The 12,500-nt window shown below is 42.1% G+C and overlaps 1 protein-coding gene across 12 annotated transcripts in view; it reads left to right on the top strand.

The window, feature by feature from the left end:
* The window catches only part of psd3l (pleckstrin and Sec7 domain containing 3, like), a 156,761-nt gene that overhangs the window by 114,403 nt on the left and 29,858 nt on the right, over nt 1–12,500 (top strand). The window contains exon 1 of one of the 12 annotated variants that reach the window (XM_053686969.1): nt 8,369–8,884. The exons of the other annotated variants lie outside the window; for them this stretch is intronic. Within the exon in view, the coding sequence (XP_053542944.1) occupies nt 8,714–8,884 (171 nt within the window). The 5' untranslated portion in view covers nt 8,369–8,713. Of the gene's footprint in view, nt 1–8,368; nt 8,885–12,500 lie in introns of those variants that run through there. 12 annotated transcript variants of the gene reach the window in all.

The following is a 12,500-nucleotide window of genomic DNA, read 5'->3' as shown; positions in this document are numbered from 1 at the left end:
GCTCAGTGCACGTGTTTGTGATGACCACGTTCTCAAGAACCGCTCTGCGGTCTCTGATTGGCCGCCTTCACACTATGTTAAAGCAGTGGTTCCCGAGAGATCGGAAGGGGGGGCGCGAACTGCGTTCAAGAAAAACAAAGACAGGGCATCATTTGGGTACCCAACTTAGTGACTTTTCAGACCCCTTTTTATTTTTATTTAATTTTTTTTAAAAGCACCTAAAGACAAATCATCTAGTGACTCTTTGGACAAATCTTAGTGACTTTCCAAATGTCTCCAGTACTGTCCTGCAAGCGCGAGGTCTTGCTTTCCCGCTGCACTCGCACCTCTCTCTGCGTCTGCTCTGTTCAGTGCGAGGCTGAGAGCCGGAGATTTAACAATGTCGTGGATAACGAGACGCGCCCTTCGTCCCAAAAATCTATCTGTCTACCAAACAGATTATAGATTAGGATATATATATATATATATATATATATATATATATGTGTGTGTGTGTGTGTGTGTGTGTGTGTGTGTATATATATATGTATATATGTATATATATATATATATATATATATATATATGTGTATATGTATGTATGTATGTATATGTATGTGTATATATATATGTATATGTATGTATATATATGTATATGTGTGTGTGTATATGTGTATATGTATATATATATATATGTGTGTGTGTGAGAGAGAGAGAGAATAGATAATCATTATACCTGGCCTCCTCTAATATGGGAGCGGGGGAGGCTTTAGTTACAAAAGGTTAAAGATATTATTTCGACGCAGTAAGATGTTTTATCAGGTTACTTGTATTGGAGGAAGATGTAGTTCTTCCTTTGTGATATTTTCACAGAGCGCAGTTTGCAGTCTTTGCTGTGAACATTAGTCGTGAAATACATCTAGATCGGTGTAATTCTGTGTCGTCTTTTCATTATATCTTGACATTAAGACATATCTTGAAATAACATCGTACGTTCGACATGCTTTAAAAAAGGCTAATGGGTTCCGAACGAATTCTGCTGTCTGGAGGATAGTGAACCATTTCCATTTTTATGGAAGTCAAAAAAAAACCCATTGAAGTGCATTACTCAGACCTCTCTAGTCGTCCTTCACACATGAAATGCTCTCGCTGCTGAAATGTTTTGAATAAAGCCTCTGCCGCTACTGTCTCTGAACCTGCCAGCGTCAGAGGATGCATTTGAACTGCAGTGTTGTTTTTGTTGTTGTTTGTTTTGTTTTTTTTTAGCATTTTTTGTCATTTGTCGTTGTCCTTCGCTCAAAGCAACCAGCTTCAAATTCAAGTGTCTTCTTTCAGACGATGAAGAAGAAGCCTTTATTTGTCACGTACATTTTCCAGCACACTGAAGTTCTTTTCTTCGCATATCCCCGGTTGTTAGGAAGTTAGGGTCTGAGCACAGGTTCAGCCATTATATGGCGCCTCTGGCGCAGAGAGGTTTAAGGGCCTTGCTCAAGAGCCCAACAGTGCAGTCCTGTATCTTATAAAACTATATAACGGACAGGTATGGAACATGAATGATGAAAAATGTTTCTGAACACTATAACTACTTTGAACAAGAGAATTAGGCCGTAATAGCATGGACTATTTTACACGTAAAACAGGTTGCATTTCATTAGTCCTGCGTTCTCAAAACGTTCGCATATGAATGATGTAAATCGGGACGAAGGGCGCGTCTCGTCATCCATGACACTGTTAAATCTCCGGCTGTCAGACCCTCACTGAACAGAGCAGACGCAGAGAGAGGTGCGAGTGCAGCGGGAAAGCAAGACCTCGCGCTTGCAGGACAGTACTGGAGACATTTGGAAAGTCACTAAGGTTTATCCAGAAAGACCCCAAAACAAAGTCTCTAAAGGGGTCTGAAAAGTCGTTAAATTGGTAACACCGGTCTGCACTGACAGTACTTGGCGGTACTGGGGTCGGAACGCCGCACTTACTGATCAGTAACTCTGAGTAACTCCTATTATCTATTAAGATTGAACCCAAAGATTAATGATTCATAGCCATCTTCTTTAATTGGTTCGACTCCCATCGTTCCTTGAGTTCAAGGAAACAAGTCACTGAATTTTTTTTCTGCTTAATCATCAATGGTAATTCCTTTCAATTATCCATTCCAGATCTTGAATGCAGAACACAAGTGCCAAATGGCGTAAACGAAAGTACTTCGCTCTGTGCTGCGATCCGCTGCATGTTGAACAACACTCGAAGCCTCGGAGAAGCGTGCACTCTTGGAGTTTACGCGTACGCCCGCTTGAATACGTTGCGGTAATACGTCACTATGATGTTTGTGCCTGCAGCATCACTGAGCCTTTTTATCCGTGTATCTATTTGTAATAGCTTAACTATCCTTTATATGGGAAGGATTCGCAGTCGATTTGCAGTCTAGCTGCAGTAATAACGGTGTAAGGCTCTAAAGCAGTCTTGTGTTTTCCCCCAGCAGCTAATTGCCCTCTTCACTTGAGAACACAAGCAGCTCGATCTGCTCGACACAACAATAGCACGTCAGCGGCAGCAAACAGTCCTCCCACATGCTCTGCGCTATGCATCAACGTAGCACTGACACAGGCGATGCCTCTGCCCAAAACGCTGGCTCACAGCCAGAAAGTGTTCTCTTACAGCACACCTAATGTATTCTGGGTTTCTTTTTTTTTTCCCTCCCCTTCCAAGTGTCCAAGCAATCAGAGAAAACACTGAACGAGCCATCCATCATTTGATGGCACTATTTAGTGTAGTCCGTATTAAAGATTCAGTACCGGTGCAGCCGAGGCACCTTTTATAGTCACCGTGACTCCTGATTATATTCCTGTCATGCCTGTTGAGTTAGAGCAGTTATGTGAAGGTATGACTTGAATGCATATCGATAAGAGGAACAGCTTGGTTCGGTTTTATTTGTATAGCACTTTAAACAAGAGACACTGTCACAAGGCTTTACAGAAATCCTTGAGGAAGAAATCTTGAAAGGAACCAGAATCAAAAGGAAACGCTTGCTCTTCTGTATGACTACAGGTTGTGTTGGTGTTTTGTTTGTTGTTGTTGTTGTTATTTGTTGTAGTTGTTCTACTAATCGTAGAAGTAGTAATAATACAATGTGTCTCAAAAATCTCCATACATAGGGGACTATATTTGCCAGCACCACGTTGGTCTTGCGTCCGTCCGTGGACGTTCCTGGATGTCCACTTCACGGTTGGTCCACAACACTTCTAGCCTCTTCGAGTTTGTTAAGATTAGAGATGCACCGACGTATCAGCGCTTAATCGGTATCGGCCGATTAGATTTTAGAAACATCCGATGCTCAGGGCCGATTATATCCCGTCGATCAAAAGGAGGCGGGAAAACGCATCGATTCGGTGCGGTGTGTAAAGATGATGTCTGTCTTGTGGAATGATGACAAAACCGCAGTTTGTATGCTCTGTAAGATCTGCACTGCTAACATTTTACACCGGACGCTGCAGCAGGGAAGCGCGAGTTCCGGCGTCGAGTAAATTTTATTGATCTATTTATTCATTTATTTTTTTCTTCCCCGAGCTGCTCGAGCGGAATTAAAGCACCGTTGAAAGATTTAAATGAAGATGAGTTGACACTAAAAGTATATATTGCACAGAAAAATATATTCGTAGAGTAGTATATTTCATATCCAGATAATGTTAATATATATATATCTTTTTTTTTTTAAATTATATTATATATTACCAGTTTGATGTCAGTGATGAAGTAGAAGTGCTTTTGTTTGTGGCGAGTGAATGTGAGACTAACACGAGGTTTTTTTAAGTTAAGACATCTTACTTTAATCTTCAGAATGTAGTTCATGTCTTCATGTTAATTAGAGTAATGTGTTTTCTGTTTGAGACCAGTTACTGTAACTTGTGGAAATGGAGAGAATAAAGTTTTTATTTGCATTTCTTTCAGAATGTGGAATTAAATTATTATTCATTTAAAAGAAGGCATAAAAGGCAGAACTACCGGTATCGGTTATCGGTATGGACCGACATCACTCTGAATAATCGTATCGGTATCGGTGCACCTCTAGTTTGGCAACAGTGTAGTGTGTGTGTGTGTGTTGTGTTGCTGATGTGATGTACTCTATTTGGGGGGAAAAAGATATCAATGCATTCCTAATTATTATTAGAGGGAGAAAAAAACGAGAATTTGTTGAAAGGATCCAGACTATTCAGTATGATCGGTATGAAATGGGAGTTCTGGGGTACGCGTAGGAGAGTTTTTATGATGACTGCAGCAGTTCCTGGGAAGTGCAAGACTCTGTGCTATCTCAATGGGGAAAGATTTGCTACGTTTGACAATTTATATACAGGCGTTGTAAAATATTATTATATCTGACAGAGAGTGCTTGTAGATGAAATAAACTTGAAACTTTGATGGTCCTGCCTGCATAGTGGTCATTATTCTTATTGTATAGTTGTTTAATATATATATAGTATGATGATATTCATTTTGTGTTAATATGGTTAAGACCTTTTGAAATAAATATTCCCCATGTTTCCAGTCTGCTGTTATAGTGCTGATGATGCAGACTTGTGCGCTTGCTGTAAAGTAGTTCATGCTCGTTGCCCGAGGAGATGCTTTTGTCCCTCTGTGTCTGCAGTAGGGGAACAGATGGACAAGATGATGCATTGAGCCAGTAGCTCACTCTTCATATAAAGACATACCGTCTGGCAAGTGACCATACTGCTTTAACCAACCCGCAGCTAAGGAAAAATGACAGCTATGTTCACACTGACACTCGTATCCTCAGTGTCACATTCAGCTTCAGATGTGGCTATGGTACTTTTGTGTGTGTGTGTGTGTGTGTGTGTGTGTGTATATATAAATTTCAGCTTTATTCCTAGTGATACTAAAGTAATTTTCCTGTTTAGACAATATTAATTAGCTCACATGAAAAGTCTAGACGTTGCCCAGCTACAGCAGGACTGTGTCCTATTGAAATGACTCACATAATGATCTGGTACTTAATTCATAATTGTCTGCTCTGAGGTAAAAATTCTCTGGGTTATACTATGTTCACAAAGGGTCGTACAGGTAGCAAAATTAAAACTGTACCATTTAAAAACGTTATGGTCTTCTTGTCCTTAACCTCCAGTCTGTGGTTTACATGCTGCTTCAATGAAATTAGTCTTGATTATTCATGGGAAATTGTGAGGCGCTGTCTCTCCCAGCTGTACATTTTCACAGTTCAAGGCAAATTTCTGCCCTTAATTACACACACACACACACACACACACACCCCACCCCAAATGGGTATCGAATGATCCCCTGATGAGCCAAATTGGATTTTTCTCCTTCTCCCTTTCCGTAAGCATTCCCTTGCAACATCCTCAACGTTGAACAATGAGGCTGTCCCATAATGCCTAAGACCTTCACTCCAATTCACACCCCGTGTGATGGCAGGAATTTGTCTACGGTAATAAAACCAGTGCCTTATCGCAGATCTTACAGATTTGACTCTCTCTTGCAGAGACTTGTCATTTTTCTTGAGGACCAGCTGTATATTATCCTGAATGTCAGACTGTCTGCTGTGTTAGGAAGTAACTGCCTGAATCTGTCAAGAACTGGCTGCCTTTTGTAACAAAAGACAAAAGTCCAACTGTATCAACGTCTTTATTACGGGATTCGTCACCGATTCTGCACTCGTAGTACGAGTATAATTAGATCACGCTGTTTTGGCCATGTCAGTGTAATTTGTACTACGATAGCCTCCTTTGAATTGCATACATAAACAGAATTGGCAGGATTAGGTTCTTGAATTATTCATTTTGAATTGAAAGTGGTGTTGAATTACACTGTATTATGTATCACGCTGCCTTATACCATTTGTGTGTAGGCTTTTCTATTGTTGTAATTATAATGATTGGTAATATAATCATTATGACGCACACTAGGGCTGCATGGTATGGACAAACAATCGATGAAGTGGTGATGTGAAGTGTGTGAGTATAGGAATGTTTTTCTAGCATTATTATAACCGATACTTTTTGCTAATATTATGCCTGGCATGCACCGTTATCAATATTTAAATAAGTAATGTTTTTTCAATCATGGTCCAGCAACGAACAGTGAGGTTAAAGAAACGAAAGACTTTCTATCCCCTGCCTATGCCCTCCGTGTAAGGTTTAATTCCCTTGTACACCCTATGTAGTAAAAATACACCTGTCTTTTACATATTTTCGAAAGTAAGACTTGAAAATTAATTGACTTCCAAACTCGGCTTAACATCCTTCCATCCATCCATCCATTCTCTGTACTGCCTACCCTACACAGGGTTGCAGCGAGCCTGGAGCGTATCCCAGGGGACTCCGGGCACAAGGCAGGGGACACCCTGAACAGGGTGCCAACCCATCGCAGGGCACAATCTCTCTCTCATACACTCGCACACCCATTCACACACTAAGGACAATTTAGAGATGTCAATCAGCCTACAGCGCATGTCTTTGGACTGAGGGAAGCAACCAGAGTACCCGGAGGAAACCCCCGAAGCACAGGGAGAACATGCAAACTCTGCGCACACAGGGCAGAGACAGGAATCGAACCCCTAACCCTGGAGGTGCGACCCACTAAACCACAGTACCCGCTGCTCTTAACATTTTACCTCTAAACAGCATACAAACTTTGGGACTGAGACGATCCTGTTTAAAACTGCGGTGCCAATAGGGACATGTCTCCACTTCTTGTACTAAAATATGATGCTGGGGTCCATTAGGAAGTGACGAACCCTACGCTGGTCGCTTCGAAACGGAACGCGCCCAGGTCACCATTTTGTAGGATCATTCCAGACTGAAGCGATGAAACGAACTTCTTTCAAATCGGTCGTTTTTAAAGAAAAACAAAACGGCACAGGCGACATGCGGGCTCGTTTATAAATGGAAGTCATGTCCGAATACAAAACTTATATTAAATTGTTGTGTGGAACCGAGTTGCGTTGCCGCCTCACGGCTCCAGCGTTCCCAGTTCAATCGGAGCTGGTGGTTTTCGCAAGTTCTCCCTGCGTGGATTTCTTCCAGATTCCTACAGGCATGCCGGTTGATGGATTGGCTACTCTGTGCACGGTGTCTTGTAACACAGTCATCCCATCCACGATGTATTCCCGCCTCGCACAAAGTGTTCCCGGGATGTGCTCTGGATCCGTCATGACCCTGACCGAGATTAAATGATTACCGAAGATGAACAAATTGTAACCTGAATAGAATAAACAAGCTGTAGTGCTGTGACACCGGAGCTGTCGGTTTTGTTGTCATCACCAGTCATAGTTACCGTGTTTTGTATTTGTTTGCGTTTGTGAATTGACCAAATCCGACTAAGCAAACTACATGCGACTGATCGTGAAGGGTTTGTTACTTTGCCCTTCGGGTCATTGTTACATGGAGATGCTTGTCGCGAGTGATTCGCGAGACAAAAACACGGCAGCTTCAGCTTTGAAAAACGGTTGCGTGCAGTTGGCTGGTAATTTTGACTGTTGAACGGGTGACCCTTCCTTCAGGGTTGTCAGCGTGAGTGATGGTGCCTTCGGAGGGAGTAGGGCATAGTGGTGATCATTTCAGAACGGACAGAGGGACTCCGCTGCTGGTTACCGATTTCAGCACTGCTATTACTCACAACTTTTAATCCGTTGTGTTATCGCTGGCCTTCACGGGGTGTTCATGTCTCAAGCCTCACATACCCAAAATATGATTACTTGCACAGCCCTAATACAAATGGTAAATGGTCTGTACTTGTATTGCGCTTTTTTTTATTTAATTAATTAATTTTTTTTAACCTTGATGATTCTACAAAGCGCTTTACACCATGTCTCATTCACCCATTCACACACACACACACTCGCACACCAATGGTAGCAGAGCTGCCATGCAAGGCACTAGCCTGCCATCGGGAGCAATTTGGGGTTCAGCGTCTTGCCCAGGGACACTTTGGCATTTGGAGTCATGTGGGCCGGGAATCAAACCGCCAACCCTAGGATTAGTGGACAACCCGCTCGACCACCTGAGACAAATCTGCCCCTTAATTCCCAGTTCTAAACAGGCTTCGCAAAACAAAAAGCTGTGAAATAATATGGTTGTTTTTGTTTTTTGGCATGCTCGAGACTGTTGAGCGCTTTTTAGGGTCTTTTCGGGATCCTAAGGGGTCGATGCACCACCATGTCCCCCCTCTGCGCTCACTGCTGTGTGCTCGTCCATTCCGCTGACTGAAATCTAACAGTGTGCACATTAATAAGCCTGATTCTGAGCCTCATGAGTGCTGCGCTGTCACTGTTCAGACTAAAACCGAATCTCTTTTCAACATTGGCTTGATCAAGAAGGGGAGGAAGCTGCTCCTCCCATCTCATTTCTTTTTCCTCCCTCCCTCCTTCTTTCTCTCTCTCTCTCTCTGTCTCTCTCAAACTCCCAGTCACTGTAGTGTTGCTTCCAAGGGAACAGCAGCTCTGAATCCAAACACTAGTGGACGCGATGCAGGAGAGGGCAGTGCCTTTGCTGTTTTGAATCGAGGAGACGTATCAGTGCGTGCGTGCCAGGGTGCAGTCGCTCCCACGTTCTCTCCACTGTTCCTCCGCTCTCTTTTTTTTTTTTTTCTTCTTCTTCTTCTTCTTCTTCTTTTCCTTTCGTTCTTCCTCCTGCTTGCTCTTCTGCAGGGACGTGTAGCTTTTTCTCTGTCTGTCTCTCGTGCGTCTTATCTGTGCACTCGTGTTGAGGAGATGATCGGGGTAAACAGCGTTCAGGGCACGGGGAAGGTGCGCATGCGGGCCAGCGGGTCGGTCAAGTACGGCAGGGAGGAGTCGGTCCGGCGGCAGCCCCAGCACCGCTCCAAATCCCTCAAAATGTCCAACTCGACCGAATTCACCACTGTGCAGCCCAAGAAGGACAAGGTAAAAAAAAAAAAAAAGAGTGAGGTTTGCAGTGAGTCCGAGCTTGTTGGGTTTCTTAAGTGCCTGCGATTTTTGGAGACGCTTTAAGAATGGGTGTGCTTTCTGGATTTGTCACCAGTTGGTGATCACATGTTTCTATTTATTTATTTGCTTATTTATTTTTAAATTAAGACGTACTTTTAATCGGTAACGTGGTTTGTATTGCACACTAACACAGCAGATCGTAAGTTCTAATGGTTAGTTGCTGGAATTTCGCTTCAAACTAAACACTGCTCTTTCCTCTCCGAGTGAATTTAACCTCCGAGCAGTGATTGTCTCAAGTTGATGGATGGCTCCGACTGTGACTCTTCCCCGCCCCATCTGGCTGAAGGGGAACAGATCAGTGTGTTGATATTAGTCTGACATCTTGCTTTTCGAATGCGTTCATAAGCACCGCTCAGATGCCCCCCACCTTTCCCTTTTCACCTGCGTGTCTCGTTTAATTAACGGTGACACTCGTCATTTCGATAACATAACATGCTCACCTGTTCCCCACTCAGCCTCCCACTCTTCCTGCAACACCTCCGCTGGCTCTTAGTGGCACTTAGTGTGCGTGTTCTCACACCCAGTGTCCTGATATGATGGCTTAAAATGCACCTTATACAATGGAGATCTGTCGTGCATGAGCGTGTGTGTGTGTGTGTGTTGGAATGTACTCAACCTGTGTAGTTTGCTAAATAGGTTTAATATCAAGGTGAATGGAACTGCTTGTGTTTTTATAAAACTGCACATGAACATCTGGGGACAAAATACTGACCATTTTAGTAATAGTAATGTTTTTAGATGTTTTTACACGGTTCTATCCAAATTCTTTATATTCTTATATTTCATACGATATTCTTACTGTCTTTAGTCATATTTTATAGCAGATATTCCAATACACAGGCCACCACATCAGCACAGTTTTTTTTTTTTTTTTTTTTAAATTTATTTTTTCCTTCCAGAATCTCATCATTTTAATAGCGCATGTACTATGTCCATTTTTCTCTTCATAGTAGAACCTACCAGTCTCTTGGTGCGTCACACGGGGTTTTCATCCTCAGGCTAGTTCTCCTGCTGCCACCTGTCAGTGCTAATGATGACCAGAAGAGGGGGTTAAACATACAGGGATGATTAAACGCAGCCACAGTGAAGATGCTTTCGTACATTTTGCTTTTGTGACCCGATCACGTTTTGATGAAGATAATGAGGGCATACACGTTTTTCTGAATCGTTGAATCATAGCAGTGGGTAGGTGGTCATGTTCGTGCGATTCTTGTTTCACGAGTCTTGAGCAGCTGTTGAAATATTCGCACTTATCTACATCGTTTCGATACATTACGCAGGCTTATTCTTCTAGGTATCAGTTCTTGGCAGTAGCTTAAGTACTTTTTGTGTGCTGATATGGAAAGAAAATGTTTGCCGTGTTTACTCTTAATCTTACCCGACATGCACAATGTAAACATAACAGCGTTATTACCAGTTGTAGCTAGTGTCAGCCTAGTTTAATATAGCCTTGTATAGTGTAATATAATAGTCTAGCTTGTTATCTGTTGGATTTATTATTGTCTGTAATAAAGATGAAGGAAGATTGGTTTAACTCTGGTGATGAAGCGCTGTAGCTCTGGAGCCACAGTTAAATTGTGACGTCACATCACGTACCGCTAAATTCATCCAAAATAGGCAAGTTAGTTTTATTTCAGTTATATTACAACATTGGATTATTGTCAAAAGCGTTGTAAATCTCCTTATATTCCCTCACTACGAAGATGATGTTTGCTTTTCTTTTGTTCGTACTCAAAGGTAAAAGTCTGTCACATAGCTACAGTACGTTTAAGCACGTGTTTCACGCTGGCGTGACGAAACTGTAACACGCTTTGGAAACCTTCGGCCTTCTACATTAGCCAGGGGGTAGTCTAGCAGTCAAATTTTGCGCATTAATTAGGCTGGTTAATTAGCAGGTATGGTGAAACACGGACAAAATACACGGTGTTGCAAAACTCTCCAGACATAGGGGAAATGAACACTTTTTGTTTATTTTTTTAAGCAAAATGTCTTCCAAAATTTTACATACTTTAGGTTATTCTATATATAATTTTCAGATGGCCTTTACGAACGCCTTTGGCGGAAGAGATGATGAGCATTAAGGCTTCGCAGTCGTCGATTTCCCAGTAATACAAACACTCGATTGTTTTCCTTAGTCTGTATTAACGCATCTAATTAGCTAACTATCTTGTCCAGCTTTCCAACTGTGTAAAAGTACATTACCTAACACTTTTTTTCCAAGTTAAGTAGGTCTCCATCCAAAACATGGGACTTTCTAATGAAGTTATGATTTCTCCTGACTTGCTGAATCTAGATTCAAGTCAAACCATGTATCAGATACTCAGAAGGTTCGCCATATATAATTCATATTACTAGAATGTCAGCCATTATAAGAAACACCAGATCTTATCATATTCCTTCTAATTAAGACTGACCATGAGTCTGAAATCACACTCCGCTCACTGTAGTGCACTAATTAAGGAGGGTCCCGTTTTAGGTTATGTAAATGGGGAAATATGGAGTAGGGCACCATTTGGGACATGGTCGTTATCGTAAGTGTTCGTGTGGTGCCGTCTCGGTGGACGAGGGACTGTTTAAACCCATAAGGCTCCCGTGGAAATGGCTGGGGGTGAGTTTACAGATGTGCACTGGAATAAAGTATGCACGTAGTCGTGTTTTTATATTTAAATGTCCGTGTGCTCTCTAGTGATTATGAAAATGTACTAAGTATTTCCGCATTTATTTTTATGGATGTGCAAAAAGCGCCGATAATTAAACTACAGTCCTTAAACGAATCGGAAAAATCTCACTTTCACTGCACCTCGTGGTTTCCGTTCCTCACCGCCTTTAGACGTATTATTTTACTAGTGTTTACTTCGACCGAAGCGTTTTAATTAGACATTACAGGTCTCACTCGCGCTTCCACTATTTATCACAGCGTCTACACCGCGAGTCAGGAGCAGCACGGCCTTGTTACTAACGATCACTTCCGTCATAATAAATGACGAGTTACACTGCAAGCACGCAAATACTAATGACCTAATGACCGTAAACTGGAATTAAATGGAATCTTTAAGCGACTCGCACCAGTTTCCCCAGCCCCTTTGCACACGGTGGAGTGTTTTGGATAGAGACAAGTTTGTGCTCGTGCATCACTGTCGTGCTTCCGTGCTACACAAGCTCCGCTTTGTCGGGTTCACAGGTTACAGTCTTCTCCACTACATTTAATATAAAATGCACCCCTGCCTTACGCCTCTCTCTGATGGTGACTGAGGTCATGCTGGGTATAAAAGGTACAACGTTGATGTGAACAGTAAACAAGAAATTCATTGTCGTTGACTCTGGGTATTCTGCTAAAGCTAGCGGCAGACTGTAAAACTGCTTATACTTCCGGTTAGTAAAAAAAACCTCTAGCGTTCCATTTGAGACTCTATTACCTTTCTAAAATCCTTACACTAGACAGTAGAGTACATAATGCATAGTGTAAGTGTATAGTACGTCATTTGGGACACAGCTTTATTATTTACTCTCTGATGCATGTTTTCGGAGTAGA

Source organism: Ictalurus punctatus, chromosome 16 (assembly GCF_001660625.3).
Source record: "Ictalurus punctatus breed USDA103 chromosome 16, Coco_2.0, whole genome shotgun sequence".
Taxonomy (NCBI): Eukaryota; Metazoa; Chordata; class Actinopteri; order Siluriformes; family Ictaluridae; genus Ictalurus; species Ictalurus punctatus.
The sequence above is the reverse complement of the archived record's forward strand: the minus strand, read 5'-3'. Positions and strand labels throughout refer to the sequence as shown.